The sequence below is a fragment of the Chroicocephalus ridibundus genome, chromosome 8 (genome assembly GCF_963924245.1).
Source record: "Chroicocephalus ridibundus chromosome 8, bChrRid1.1, whole genome shotgun sequence".
NCBI lineage: Eukaryota > Metazoa > Chordata > Aves > Charadriiformes > Laridae > Chroicocephalus > Chroicocephalus ridibundus.
The window spans coordinates 16,945,465-16,962,093 of NC_086291.1; the positions used below are offsets into that span (position 1 = coordinate 16,945,465).

Sequence of the window (16,629 nt, forward strand, 5' to 3'; positions counted from 1 at the left end):
ATCTGAAGATGCTGTTTAGAAAGATGGGTGGCTGTGCCTTACCCCAGCAGTGAACCATTTACTATATAGCCCCTGATCAAGTCCCCTTTTGAATTCAAAAGTATTCTCTTTCTGACTAAGTCGCTCTGGTCTGAAAGAGAAGGAATGACTAGAAGCAGTGACTGTGAATGTGCTGTTGTATTACCCAGCACATTAAGTCTAGGCTACAACACTTTCCAGAGTGAGGACAAAACGTGGCTATTAAGCAGCGAGTTTCCTAGACACTGGCTGTTCCTTAGAAGAAATTAGTTAAGTAAAAAAAATTTACAGTAAAAATACTAAAAGAAGAATGTGGATTCTTGTTAATACAAAAGACGGGGAAAAACCTCTGCATGAGTGGCAATGGGTATATATGGATAGCAAAAAATTAGTCAAGATGACAAGAAGAATTGAAGCCAGTGAAATGGTAAAGGCAATAGGGACTTCAAGAGGAATGAAGGGGAAAGAAGTTCATGATGGTTCAGGACTAAATCTTCTTCCACTCCTCCACCCAAAACTGAGGGCAAGTACCTGAGACTGAGATAAAACTAGGGCAGGTATGCGCAGAGGCAAGAGAGGAAAAACAAGCTTACTTACTTTTGGTCCTTAAAACAATTAGGAGCACACAGTGAAGAAAAAGCGCAATGAGTGAGCAAAACATTCTGTTCCATCAATACGTTAGCCATAAAGTGCTGTTTTCCCTATGGACTTTCTTAAAGATCACATGTGATCCTTAAATCCCAGATTTGGATTGGTTTATTACAGAGACCAGATGCTAAGACTGGATGAGGTTTCAACTCTCTTTCCTCCTTACTTAAGAGGATGAATATAGTCCAAAGCAGGTTTGTTGAGACAGTGTCTTCCAGCATTCCTTCAATCCTTTGGGGAGCAGTGGTGGATTCCAAAAATCAAATTGAATGTATTAGGCAACAGAAAAGTAAAGCAAAAAACCCTGAAATGTTTACATAAATCATCATGGGTTTAAACCTTATTAAAAATATAGTCATAAACTTTCATTTACAAGGATTTGTGTAAAAATCTCCAGTGACTATAACAGCATTTTAGAAACCTTCTTGACAGAAGCATTTTTGTGGAAAATGAATCAGAGACCAGGTCCCACAACTAACACAGGCCTGAGAAAGACAAAAACATCTTTCCAGGGCATATACTCTGTGTTAGAAACCAGACTGTATTTGAATAATTGAAAACACATTGTACACTTAATGCAAACCCAAGTATGGAGTAATCCATTGAAAAGACTGGTAGTGAGAAATGAATATTCAGCTGGTTCCAAACATTCCTGTAGAAGCAGTTACCTGTGAGGTTTGATGCTAACACGTTGTTCTGTGATAACTGAAAATTTTCCAATCCAATGTTATTTCCTTTAGAGGTCAGTATTTTTGAACATTTTTATTCAACGTTCTTTTAATGATAAGTCATAAGTAAATTTTAAATATTATCTTGCCACATTAACATTTTTCTATGAACTTTTTTTGGTATTTCCAATTAATTTTCATTAAAATTTGTCCTCAATCTGTGCCAAATCACTTCACTCCAGATTCAGCATTGAGCAATATCATAATCTCTGCCTGCTCATTAAGAGTCCCACTTAAACATTTCTTCAAAAGCCCATCAGCTTCATACTTCATGAAAGACTTTATACATTTTAGCACAGTACTCAAAAACCCCCAAATGAGTCAACATTTAGGTTTGATTTTAAGAGATAAAAATCTACTTGAGGATCCTTTAAGATTCAAGCCAACTATCTATGTTAAAAAGACAACCAAGGGTGATGGACAGGAGAAGGAAGAAAAGTGGATGCTCTAACGACCAGCTAACCAGCTTCTACTATTTCATACCCAGCTCATAGGTAGAAAAATACTTCTACAACTCATAATATTATAAAAATTAAGTTCTAAGGAATAAATATTAACCTAAGCTCTGTTTTGCTAGCCAGACATAATAGCACTAAACCAATTATTTTTAAAATCAGTCCATCTGGACTCTGGTATCATAGGCACTAATATGGGATCTGTTCATGCATGCTTCTAACTGGTGTGACCCAGATTAGGCCTGGACAAAAATGAGGAATAAAGCACGATGCGGGGTTTACACTGGCTGCTATTTGGGCTTCCTAGCATCTGCAATAGAACAAATGGTAGCTGATACACGAGAAAGAGGTATCATAGGCAGTTGATACCAGCTCTGGAATAATAAACCCTGTTTGTCATAGATTTCTGGGCGAAATTGTATCAGATCAGTGCTTTCATAGGATTCTATTTTTGATCTGATCAAAAATAGTATATTGCTGAACCACAAACAGACTTTTGAAACCAAAGACTTTCAATAGAGCCTTTGTGTAGAACATTTGCTTACTACAGCACCACTATCAGGTACGAACTGATTGGAGCAGCTGCTAACATCCTGCACTTAGAGATACGAATAACCTGAAGTTTTAAAGAAAGATTTGTCTCCAGACCACTGGGAAAGCTGAATAAAACTAGCCAAAAAAGAAACTGGAAAAATCGTTCTGAAAGTGTCACCGAATCACACTCTAGTTTCAACAAGGTCTTCTTCTAGGCCAACAGCCTGGTTTTTTAATGCCATGCAAGACCTGAGTACAAACTGACTGCATCATGGAAAAAATAAAGTTTTGGCTTTTATCACCTTCAAGAAAATTTTTTTTTAAATTTTTGAGGTGTTTAAAAAGGATTTTCATTTTTTGGGAATGGAACGGAATAGGATCAATTTTGTGAGATATATGTTCTTATAGAAAGGAGAATCTTTAGTAATTTGGTTTATGTGGGTAATTTGGGTTATGTGAAAGACCAAATAAAGAATATAAAGTAAACTGATGCCAGTTTATTTACAATTTACTGCCAGTTCACCTATTTAATTAGTTACTTTTGAATCCCTTAGTGACTAATTCTACATTTGCCCTCTAATGGCACTTTAGGTTGAATTATCAAAATCAAAGAGTACAATAGAAAATGGCCCCATGTTAGACCTTGGCACTTGAAGAGCTCTTGGCTGACAGCTCTGCAAACTGCTGCGTGTATGCCACATAGCGATACTGGCTTTTGGTTGTGTGGTCCTTTTTTATTATTCAATCTGGTGGTTCCACCTCTAACCTTTAGAAACTATTTCCTACCTCATAACCACAGTACTAAAAATGTTATGAAGTGACCATAAGATCTGTAGCTGCTTTACCCAGGATTATGTTGGGAAGTATATTTGAAAGGCAGACCCTATTTTCTCCTTTTTGAGCCTGAGATTTGGCCATCTGTTTCACAAGCATTTTCTGTCTGTTGAGAAAGTTACTTGGTAATCAACCAGAGGTGATAATCTGAGTGAAAATCTACGCGTTTTTACTGCCACTGGAGTAGATGAATAAAAGCAGAAATGCACCGTACTTGTACCTCACAGCTGATGCTTCACTCAATTTTTGAAAGGACTCAAAACTTCAACTACCCAAATATTGGAAAGGCAAAATGTACTGGAATTGTTGCTAATTTACAGCAGTTTTAGGAAATACATAAATGGGTTAAATTTTGCTTCCAGTAACACGAGTGTAAAGTAGGGCAAATCTGTTTGATAGCATTATACAAAGAAACACTTGCATTTAAAGGAGGCTAGCTTACAAAGAGACAGCAGGATGTGCCCAAATGACAAAATCTTGGAAGCTAAACTGCAGATGCCATGTGCGGATACTATTTCTCTATATTTTTCTTCCCAAACCACCAGAGTACATGAAATACATCAGTTAAATTCAGACAGACAGTAAAAGAGACAAACAGTGAAATGACTGGATGTGTGCTGATACCTACACTATTACTGAATAAGTTTAACGCATGCCGGAAAAACTTATCCTTGATTATTGCCAAAATAGCCTTAAACATTTTTCACATATTTTAGTGCTGCAAAACCACTCGGGCATGCAAATAAGTGTGCATATAAAGCTATAGATTGGGTGGTGGGAAAACAATAGCCCACAAGCCAAATAACCACCACACAGATAGCATCTGACTCCCTGGAAAGGCTAAAACCCTCTCTTGGCCAGGGAAAGAGTTGAGGATGGCTACACTTTTTGGATGTTCTACTAGATCTGCAAGGGTTCCATTTGTATGTGAATCTTTTAAATGACCAAGAGAAAAAGGCAGCCTGAGGTCAGTACTATAGTGGTAGCCAGGACACGGTTCACTGGCTGGGAAGAATCCTGCATTTTACACAGTCTACTTGCCCTAAGCAGCTTGAAGATGAAATGAAGTGAATTGGGTGACACAAACTCTATCCAAATCTGAAGTATTTTCACTTTTCAAGTGACAATCAGAATAGTGTCATTTATAGAAGTTCTGGGTTTTGATTGTAAAGTTCACATTGGTAGCTTTTTGTAATGTGAGCAAAGGAAAAAAAATAATTCTTCTGAAGGTAGATATTACACCAGAGAGTCATATCTTGGCTAAGCTGAATTGGGATAAAAGTTATTTACATTTATGTATCTAACTGGTGTTGTGGTTTTTTTCTTGGGTAACAAATCTCACATGGAACAGATTATCCTCTTTGGCGGTTCTCAATGGTACATGTACTGTTGACTTATTTAAGGTGTTAGTCCTAACTTGCAAAACCACGAAGGGTGTGGGGCTGTGGGTGTTCTGTGGGGCAGCATGGCAGCTGAAACTAGCTGATGAAGAGTACTACTAGCAAAATGTCCTTCAAGAAAAATGAGCAACAGCTCGAAAAAGCTAACCTTCAGATATCGTAACCCATTTCCCCACTCTTCCTGAGAGAAAGACCTAGCAGCGATGATACTGTATCAGTTCATCTAGGATAAAAAGAAGCAGCACAAGATAGACACAGAAGTATCATTATTACCATTCACGGTAATCTTCATAGAACTTACATTAATCTGTATCCAATAGGTTTCTGAAAGCAGCTGAACTAGTTCCTTCTTCTGAAGCTTTTGGCAATGCCCATGCATTTACCAGTCTTGGGAAAAAAAAAAAAGGTTTTCCTCAATTGACTTTACTCTTGGCCTATGGCTTACAATTCTTGTTTGCATATCCCCAAAGCCCAGACTTTTCTTAATAGTTCAAAGAACTCCTTCTATTGAGCATCCTGAAAACATCAGTTAAAGCCCATTTAATCTTTTCTTAAATCACAAAGAACTGCAATTCCATTCTCCATGAATTAAGCATCCCTGGTGCCTAATCCATCTAATTTTTATCTCTGCAGGAGATGTGGTAATTGCTTTATGGAAATTCTTCTCAAACACAACTCAACTCCTAGGCACATGGCCTGACTGCTGCGTTTTCTTGCCTTCCCACATACTCTCATTGGCTGACCATTTTCAGCCTGCTGTGGAGCTGCCATTGACAGCCTAAATATCACTTTTTTTTAATTTTATTTTTTCTTTGCTGGACAGTAACTTTCAATTCTTTTTAGCCTTTTTTTTTTGGGGGGGGTGGGGAGGTTGGGGCACAGAGGGAGAAGGAGGAACAATTCTCATTTCAGCTTGGTTTCTCTTCGCTGTTTCAAAAACTATTTGCAACTGGGCAAACTTGCTGACACGTAACTTTTCCGGGTCTTTGAAGATTATTTTTTCAGGATTTGTGTTCATGAACTCTGCTTATTTTAGTTTGTCCTTTTGATACCAGTTGTACATGCTGCAGCTGACAGTCTACCCTTGTACTCTCTCTCAATATGTGTATAATTGTGAGTGATTTCTAATCCAAAAGTGTATGGGCCAAGGGCTGAATTTCTGTAATAGACCTGGCAAGGAGAAATTGGAATTAACTTGCACTTATTCAGTGTGGCCCCTTCTGGGTAAACACTAGCATTACCAAACAGTAACACAATCCTGACAAGCAACTGTTTTAAGTTGAGATGAGTTCAATTTTGTGCCATAAAAGTTGAGCAATGAACCATTTTCTTAAATCATCCCAATATTTTAACACAGACAGGTTATTTGTATGAGATGCTTGGAGCTGGTTTCAAATATTTGTTATCAATCACTGGGTAGCATCTGATCTAAGCATACCAAATCCTGTTGCACATGTCAGCAAAGAGAGATTTTCCTCCCCTAGATGTAAGGGCAATTTTCTCAGTAGCTGAAGTGGTTGTTTCCTTTGGCATGACTTTTGTCTCATCAGCAGTGTAAATTTTCTCTGCCTGCTGTCCCTTACTTCTCACTACCTTATCACCAATCCCTCTTCAATTGGACCTGATGGTCCTGCAGTTAACTGAGTATCTTGCAGCAAAGGAGAGCGGTGGGGTCCTACTGCAGCTTTGGGCTCTGCTGAGCCAAGCAACACCCCATTCCCCTTTAAACGCGGTGTATAACTGTAGCCAGAGAAACAGTTTTTACTATAGGACTTGGTTAACAAATAGTGTCTAAAGTTTGATCTTAGCCACATTCATGATCTAGTATTAAAGTGTGTGTCATTTTAAACTTACGAGCACTTCATATATTTAGTCTACTCAGCTTCCACACTGGACAAGCATCCAGAAATACTTCGGCAGAAACGTGGCCTGAAGAGTCAGCAGCTTAATGTGACCTCAGAAATGCTGGACAATATGGTTTCTATTGACAAAGCTGCATTTCAGCACCTATCCCACCTTACTAGACTGAATAACCAAACATTATGGGTGTTGAAACTTCCCTGCTTTTGCACAGTTGCCATCTGTACTTTTCTAAGCAGATATTAAGCAGTACTTGACCTGGAAAAGCCGCTACAGAAAAGCAGTAACTATTTTGGCACCTCAGGCAGCAGTGACAGATGTATTCGTCAAAGACAGAAGATAGATGATACCAGGAAAAGTAAGAAAATGGGAAGAAACAGAAGAAAAATATTGGTGCAACCCTTTGCTATCAATAGCAGACACGCACATGTGCTTCATGTCATAATTTGCTATGAATTCAACATTTACAGGATTTATTATTGCAAAATTGCTTCTTTTGACAGCTTGTTCAGGAAATGCACTAATTTTATTTTGGAGAACTGGAATACCATGATGGATTCTCCATTGCTAGAAAAATAGTATCACGTATTTCAACTGTGGACTTAAAAGTATGCATCATATTCTGTAATTTGAAAAACTCAGTCAACAAAGATCATGAATAAACAACAAACAACAGATAAGCCAAAAGAGGAGGGATGGTGCAGAAGGAAGAAACCATGCACACAGAATTTTATTAGACATTTTTTTAGTATTAGACAATTTTTTAATAATTTCTTTTCCCCTTTGCCTTTTCTATTAAATAAATTGTACAGTAATTGCATATTGTTTAGTGCTACTTGTACAAATCCTCTTTGTATTTGGTGTCACCAAGCATCTGGTAACACAAACTTCACAAGGCATCAATAAGGACTGATGCCTTACTCCATACCTGCTTTTGGGCTCCGTTTCAAAGTCAGAGAAGCTAGTAGCATTTGTACTTTGCTCTTGTACTTTTGGCTTTTCTTTTTCAAATTTTTTTGTGTGTGTCTGTGGCGTGTTTAATTCCAGAGTTGTCCTGGAGTCATCGTGTATGCCACCAGAGACAATATTGAATGGAAGGGAGTGGATTTATCTGTGAGTTAAGAGGTTCATATTCTCTCTGCACACCAAGGAAAAGAAAAAGTGCTTGTTACAAACAGAAGCTGGTGAGAAGCTGGAAGTAAAAAGAGCATCCAAAGTGTACAGAAGTGAGTATTTTGCATCAGGACTCACATCTGGAAAACCATTTTCCACATATGAGAAAAACCATGCTCTTCCTTATAGTGCTTTCAATTTCCTTAGAAAAAGGTTAACTGTTACAGATCACAGTGATGAATAAAGTGAAGGGAAGGGATTTTGAAAGGTCTTCCTGTGAGTCCTGCTGAGTGTGTTTGAAAGGCTGTCTCCCACTCTTGATGTTTTACCATTGGCTTAACCACAAGATAATAAATATTATCCCTCTAAAGATCATGTAATGGGCATTAGTCCTCTGCTGCCAGATAATGAAAAGGTAATATAAACCAATCAAGGGCATATGAAGCTCATTTCATTAAACTGCATGTACATAAAGCAGAAGACATTCTATAACCCTCAAGTAAAAATAAAGAGTATTTATCAATAACTTATAAACCACTTCAGTTCTCAGGTATCTCATGTCAAACCGTATCATATGAAAATTCTCCAAACAGTAAGCGTTGGAAGTGGTAATTAATTACAGGCCATAATTATCTTTCTTTATAACACTGTAACAGGGCTGCAACATATCCTCTTTTGGCACAAAGAATATTTTTGTTATTTTATTCTTGCAGACTGTCCCTGACTACTGCTAGGTAGTTAGTATCATTATTTTATTAATCATCACTACAACATATAATCATTGATTATATATTTGAGCTACTGAATATTATATTTGTATTAGAATGGAGCTCATTTAGCAGTGAATGATACTATGTTCATACAAAATATCCGAGCTGCAGAAAATGTGTGCACTGAATTCAAGTTTGCTGAGGCGCAAAACAAAGCCCATGACAAATACAGAAACTTAAGGTTAAGTAAATAGCTTCTGGGACTGTTTTATGCACTGTTATTAATGTAGTCGTTTAAGATTGAGCTTAGCTTTGTCTTTTATTGAGGATTTTGGTGCATGTGGCACTGTACAATAGAATAAATGCTATCAATTTTCCCTAACATGTTACAGGCTGAAAAACAGAATTCATATGTTGAAAAGAAAAAAAAAAAAGGCAAGTCTAATGTTGGCAGAGAAATGTTGGTTGTATGGACAGATGAACAGGAGATTGTATTACTGTCCAGTACAGAGTCATTTCTGCATCTCTCCCTAAAAGCAACATAGTGTTAGGATGTCTCACCCATTCTCCTCTACCATGACATCCTCATTCTCCAGTACTCATCCACGTTTGCGCTAATCATTCAGCAATATGAAAAACCCCAGATTTTCCAAATAGGAAAGGAAAGGAAACTATTGCTATACAGCTCTGATTACAACCTAACAAAATGAAGATTTTGCTATGTATAAACTGCTGAACAAAGCTACGGATCAAACTGATGTTAAGTATGCCCGCTACATTTAGAGATACGTTGGCTGAGTTTTAAGTGGATCTTATGGCATTATATGGCATTATCGGTTCCTTTTAACTGACTGAGAGTCCAGCTTCACAGTCCCCTTCCCTGGAGCACAGAGTCTTCAGAGTGCATAGAGGAGCTGAATTTGACTTACAAGGAGGTCAGAAAATTTCAGCAGTAACCAACCATTTGATGAGCTGTCTGGGGTACATCTACTTGGTATTTTGCAGAAAATAGACAGCAGTCAGAGTGAGCTCCCCAAGTTGAGCAGAGTTTACATGAGTATTTCAGCACTGAGCCCGAACCAGTTTATGGCATCTCTCCTTGGTGTACCTTAACTCAAGAAACAAAACCAATTTATTCATGTTCTATGCAACATCTGGGTAACTCAAGCGTGGGTCAACAAGCTCACACCCGCTCACAATTCCCAGTCAAAAGTTAAAAATACAAAAGGGCAGGGGATTAAATTAAGCAGAGAATTGCAAGACGGTGTGTTTAAGTGATAATTATAAACTAAAAAAGCACCCACAATGGACGAACTGGGAAAGATGACGACTTTTAAAAAGAAGGATTGGAGACTGTGGATCACAAACCAAGTAACAACACACTTATGGCAAAAATGGGCACACATATGCAAGAATATGGCTTGTAAGAAGTAATTTTTCCTTTCTCTCAGCAGTCTGAATAGTTTGAGCAGTAAGCTGGAGTCATAGATGTTTAGATGAATTAGAAACAGCTTACAGGAGAGTAAGAATGTGACTTAAATTATCTAGAAAACATGAAAGCCTAAGTAAATTGGGACTGTTTAGCCTGAAAAGAAAGAATAAAGGAGGCACACAATAACAGCCATCATTTGTAAAACGCTGTTTCCAGCAGAACAGAGTCAGGTTACACAATTGGAAGAACTTTTTAAAAATAAAAATACAGAAGACCTGGGCTGCCTGCAGGTCATGGAGCCTTCATTCTTGGAGCTTTTAAATTACTGGTTAGCCAAATACTTGTCAGGAGATAACTGATCCTGCCTAGGCAGCAGAGGATGGACTACGTGTCACCTCAAGGTCACCTTGAGCTCTGTGATTTTATGGAAGGTAGACAGACCGAGTCTGCAAAATACATCTCAGGCTAAACGTAGCCTCTCAAATGATTTAACTGGAAAAGGATCAGTTGTTCACTTGCTCGAACGTGCTTTGGAAGGTCTCTACAACTACCTGTAATGTTCACTCAACCTATTAGGAAAAAAGCAGAATTAACTCTGGAAAATTCTTAAAATGGGGAATTTCTTTAAATAGTACAATTCTGAAAGACCACGAGCCAACATACTACAGCTTCAAAGAAAGGCAAACTTCATCAGAAAGTTACTGCAACAAATTACTCATCCATTCTCAAATAAACATAGAATTAAAAATAAATGCAGAAAGAGAATTCAAGCTTACTGCTTCACCAGTTTTTCCAAGGTTTCCTTGGTCTCCTTGTTCTCCCTGTTAAATGTAGAAAACAGATGATGTAGTTAATTAGAAAAGTAATTTCTTTCATGTGTGTATATTAAAGTCCTCTGTTTTCCTAAAAGCCTCTTTATTTTCTAAATTACATCTGCCAATTAAAACTTTTAAACTTAAAATTATGCAACCAGCAAAAATTTAATTTTGTCAGTGGCAAATTTTGATTTTGTAAAAAGATGCCCTAATGTACTTAGGACTTGCCGGCAAAAATGAAAACTATGTATTAACGACTCACTAAATATTAAGTCAGCAAATACTATAAATTAATGATTTAGTTTTTATTTAAATCTTCCTTTCAGCAAATTACTTTCATTATTTCACAACTGCTTCAGAAGTAAGTGTTACCTGTGCACACTATTGATAACTTTAATTTTATTATAAAATATTAGGAAAATTGACATTTGAATGACATTTTAACAAACTTCTCCCTCTTTCCCCAAAAGCTGGCATTAAGCATTAGATTAATTAATTCTGTTCTCCTTAATAGCACTACAAATCACGTTAAGTAACTCTGGAACATTTTGCTATGTATTTTACAATTGGAATTTGGATGTATATACTCTATTAATTATCTGGCTATGACTATAATCTCAGTGCCCTGATGAACAGTGATTTGGGTACTGTTTATTCAGATTGCAACTCTGCACTGAGAAATTTTGCTGCCATAAACTCCTCTTTCAAACTGCAGCACTTCATCTCATCCCTCCTCCCACCCCTGAAATCCTATCATTACAGGAACTGCCCTGGGTCCTTTATTACCCCCAGGCCCAGCCACTCTCACATCCTCAAACACATAGATCTCATTTTAGCAGGTGGTGTCTTTGCTCACACATCCCTGTCTCCTACAGCTGCATCATTTCCTTCTTTTCCAAAATGGGATCTTGCAAGAAATCAGAATCACCAGTATGATACACATTTACATTATATGGAAGCATCTGTACTCATATCCTTTCACTGACATGCCACTGTATATAGCAGTGTATAATTGTACATAGTTGATACTCCAAACACATTTTATTTCATACATAAAACCATCACTTACCTTTAAACCTTCTGGTCCAGGATCACCTACATAACCTTTCTGTCCTGGCTTTCCCTAAAGTAATGATTAGAATAAAATATTGTAAATATTTTATTTTTAAAAGATAATTTCATCCCAATTTCTGTATTTATCAAAATACATGCACTCAAAAATGTACAGTTTAGTAATATTTAGTACCAACATTTGAAGCAAGTGTATTTATAAATTAATTTCTGAAAATACACTGTTGACTATTACAGCAAATAATAGCACAGCAAACAGAATCTGTATTAACTCTTACAGTAGTTAACACTGAGGAAAACCACTCACAATCCAAGAATCAAATACATCTCAATTTCACTTTAAAAAAAATATTAAAGAGACAAAGAAAAGGCAAGTTCATGTTCTCTCCTGGCTAATTCCAGCAGAACAGGGATTCACACTAACAGTATTTGATGTTTAGACTTCAAGGTCTGGTGTCATAACTGTCATTCTTCAACCAGACAAAAATCAGCTCAAATATCCTCTCCTCTTTGTTCATCGAATTGATTATTTTCAGCCTCATCTCTCTCCGCCAGCATTTTGCGGCCGATAGATATTGTTGCTGTGATAGTCTGTTAATATTGTTACCTGGAAGAAAGACAGCAACATCAATCAGGGCAGGAGGCCATGAAGCGACGAGATCTTTGAAGCATTTTATAAAATTAATCCCTCTGTTGTCGCTCACACAGATCCACAAAGGCATACAAACCAGAATGCTTTTCTCCTGAATTTTCAATTAGATGTTTATAACGTAATTATGCCTCAACTTTTAGAAGGTCATTTTCCCTTCAGGTATACTTTATTTCCTCTACAACATAAAACATGGCCTAAACCATTTGGTTATCTGAACGGCATAGCCCTGCCTAGACAAACTTTCCCCATCTGCTCTGAGGCAGAAACCAAAAGTAAAGGTCCAATGGTCTGGATCTGGCTCTTGGGCAAGTTGCTAATGAGACCACTGAAGCCTGACAACTGGACAAAGAAAATTAATTTAACATTTTAATGATTCAGTATCAAAAAGATGGGATTTCTGCTAAAAGGAAATTATAGGTTTCAGCAGACTGAATAATTGCCACCACAGGCAATGAGAGCTTTCCTTTCCACATAGGCGGTCCTGAGACAAGTGCAACTAAAGCAACAGATAACAAACAGGTTTCCTCAAAAAAGATGGGATTTTTCCACTTGGCTCTTTTGCTCTGGCTGCTCTGTGCCTGTCTTTCTGAGCACAATGTGTGTGTTAGTTTCTGGGCATCTGAGAAATTCTCTATATGGCTTAAAATTATATTGTCTTAGTAGGTTCCACGACTTCTCATATTAATCCCTTTTTATCTCTTTCATTCTCTCTCTGCCTGGTTGGTGATTTAATTTTGCCCTGCAAGTTCAAACAAATAACACTGCTTTAGGAACAGATTTCTGGGTTTTTTTTTGCCAATGGATTAAAACATGGCACAGCCAGGAATGCAGGGAGGAACGACCATGAAGTGAAGTTCTGAGAGACCCAGACAAAGAAAGTCATGTCTTTCCACAAGGCTTAGCAAAGAACAAGTGATGGGTTTCTACAGATTACTACATGCTGTTTAATTACTGTGCTGCAAAGAACCTTAAGGTCTTTCTAGGGAGCAAGACTGTAATGTAAAAATGTTTTAAGCAAAATTCATTGAAAGAAAACTAGTGGCCACTATTAACTACCTTGATAATTTTAGTCCTATCAGAATTGAATTGGAGTTACAGATTGTAAAGGTTTCTTGGCTGTAGTACCCCAGCTGCGAAGGACTCACAACAGATGCAAGTTGATCAGAAAATGGAACAAGTGGATTTCACTGGTAAAGCAATTTGAAACAGAGATTTGGCTTTAAAGAGAAATGAAATACAACTGTAAATTACACATGGAGGAAAAGCCACTGACAGAAGGTTAAATTAGGGATGGCTGCTTTTCTGCTTGCAAACCCCTGAGAAAACTACTCTTCCAGGGCAGGGTAATCCCAAAGGAAATGTCTGTTTCCTAAAATATTAGCTGAAAGTTCTGCCCTTCCCTTTCAGGAAACCGCAACCACCTGTGCTTCCTTTCCCCTCACAATGGGTGGGTACAGGTGTGTATATTTTAATATAAATATAAGTATCTCTCACTATCACTCTATTCCCATCCCTCCACAAGCTCCTCACAGGTGTCCAGCCCACAGGAAGACATATGCCACCTTCAGAAAATACCGCACTGGGGGAGTGAAAAGCTTCGAGAGCTCTTTCCTCCACCTTCAGGAGGAACTGGTCACTTTATGACTATATAAATACCAGCTTTTGTTTTATGCATGTATCTCAGAATGGAATCAATTCACAACAATTCCTTTTTACATTCTGGTTTAAAACAATCTCCCCCCTTTTAAAGGCATTTTCTGCTCCAGCAATGAAGATACAAAAACCAAGTATAACAAAATGCACCAATGCCTGCAGCGACTGAGCTGAGCCACACTGACAGTTACAGTGTTAATATTTGGACAGCCTTTGAGAAAGGGAGTTAAACGTGTGGAAACTGAATAAACACAGTCACTTTAGTGTGGCATCTACTGTATTTTCACAGGACAAAATCAAATACTAAAAATAATATTTTTTTTTTTTGTTTAGAAGGATTAATTTAAGAGAATGTAAGTATTTGACTTTGAAATAGAACGTGTGGGAAGGTTTGGAAAGGAATGAATGAAAAATCAAATTGTATCATCAGATTCATATCAAAAAAATCTTCCTAAATTCAAACAGAATGAGCTCCATGGAACCTGAGATATATCCTGAGTAAGCGGGGAAGCATCCTCAGTTTTGGCTCCAGTTGTTTTAGACATATGGGAATTCTTTTCCAAGCTGAGACCTGAGAACCAGAGCGCAGGTTCACATTCACGTCCTGTTCCAGTAGAGGATGATCTATTTTGCTGGCAGCATTGGTCAGGTGAGTCCCAGGGGTTTTGGTCTCATGCATGTTTTTTAAAGCAAATGTTAGAAACAAGGGGCAGGGGGTGGGGAGGAGAAAAATGAGGTGAAAATTTATGTCTGCCTGCTTGGCGCATGCCACAACCTGAACTGGGGGATGAACACTTTCACCTGAAAACTACACAGTAGAGGAGATGAAGAATTCCAGAAGCACTAGAAACCTGTTCCATTACTGTCCAAGAGAAAACTGTAACAGTTTCATAAGAATAATCAAAGGTTTACAATATATCACTTACAAAGATACTTTATCTAGTTTAGACAAACCCTAAGAAAGTCAGGATAACTGTGGCTAGAAAGAAGACTAATCTATTAACCACGCCTACTGATAAGGTCTGTAGGACTGGAAGCAAGGTTGTAGTAAGAAAGACACAGGCAACACTTTCAAGATAGAATGGTTAGACATTAGAAAAACAATCTGTAAAACAGGCAAAGGACTGAAGCAGATTGCCAAGGAGAAGAATCCCCAACTCTGGAGGCTGCAAAAAACAAGTTAGAGACACATCAGTCAGTCAAAAGCATAGTGACAGCTGATGGTGCCTTGGGGCCACGCATGGCCAGACCACTTCTTCAGGTCTCCTCTCAGAGAACTCCCCTGCCCCCATGGCTATTTGATTAGTACAATGACAATGCAGTTTTCATAGCATTTACTTTCAGATGTAGCATTTATTTTTTTTTAAACTCCTTTCACGGAAAATGGAAACAAAGCCTATGTAAATCAAATGAATGTGAAATTGCAATCAAGCAAGCGTAATTTAAAAGGACAAATGTGTTCAGCAGCTTACTGACTCAGTCCTGCTAAACTAGATCAGATTTAACAGCTTCATGATCTGGACTCTCTCTCTCTCTCTCCAATGTAATCACACAGCCTGTATTACAAGAGGGAGTGAAAAAGCAGGGACAAGCAGAGATGGGAGCAGTGCGAACAAGTTGGCCTGGAGCTGTGAAACAGCTGTATCCAACAGAAGCCGTAGAATCCAGGCAAGAGCAGATGGGCCCCGGGATAAGGGGAAAAAACAGGCAGGGCTCCCCATCAAGCAAAATTCCCATTTCCCCTACCTCTCATTTGAGGAAGGGATGTTAGCCAGCAAGCTACTAAAAATTCTCTGGAGACAGCAACACTGGGGCCCACCTCAGATACACACATTCCTCTCTCAACAGCTTGTTGTGAGAGAGAGAAACCAGGGAGCCATAAGACATGCCAATGGTGTGCACACTTCCCATTGAGAGAAATCAAAACCAAAATAATTTAGGTCAAACTGACCCAAAATAGATTAAAAATATTTCAGTTTGCTAGGTTACACGGAAATTTTTCCTCTTGGGTCACTTTGACTCCAGCCGATGGTGGCCTCTGCATGCCCAGTGACGCAGAGAATGTGAAGGTAGGTCTCTCATTGCCCATGAGTCACCCGCTGCAGCATCTTCTTTTCCGATTGCCACAGCACAACATTGGAGATGCTGTCCAGCCATGAAACCCTGCCCAATGAGGAGACTCAAAGTATGATGCAGCCAAAATAAAAATTTCCATGAGGCTCTTGGCAGAAGCTTAGGCAGATTAAACTGAATATTGAACTGAGTCACAAAGTGTTTTGAAATTCTGTTCGATGTTTTGCATGTTTTCCTCAGCTGAAAATAAAAGAGGGGGGTTTTGACTTTTGTTTTGTTTGTTTGGGTTTTTTTTAGCACCTAATCCATGTGGCAAATCAGCACTTTAACATTATTTCTAACAGAAAGCAAATTCCCAGCTTTGACTATCTAACAAACAGGAAAAATGACATAGGAATATATCAACTCTAGAATCGGGAAACAATGGGAAAGACTTTCCCAAGGTCATGCAAGAACTGGGAAGTCATCCAAAATGACCAAGCCAGTGATTACCACACATAAGCAAATCAAGTAAAGTCAGATCATATTGCATTCAGTAAACTTAGCAACACTCCAGTAGTCCCTAATGCAGGCTCGTATTCATTTTTAGCTGAGAACTTTTCTAAAAATAAGCTCCAAGTCCACTAAAATACT

The 16,629-nt window shown here is 38.1% G+C and overlaps 1 protein-coding gene across 1 annotated transcript in view; it reads right to left on the reverse strand.

Annotated features, from left to right (window-relative positions):
* The window catches only part of COL24A1 (collagen type XXIV alpha 1 chain), a 149,560-nt gene that overhangs the window by 55,423 nt on the left and 77,508 nt on the right, over positions 1–16,629 (reverse strand). Inside the window, exons 23-24 of the mRNA XM_063344940.1 lie at positions 11,617–11,670; positions 10,509–10,553 (exon numbers count right to left, since the gene is read on the reverse strand). Coding sequence (XP_063201010.1) covers positions 10,509–10,553; positions 11,617–11,670 — 99 coding nt within the window. The remainder of the gene's footprint in view (positions 1–10,508; positions 10,554–11,616; positions 11,671–16,629) is intronic.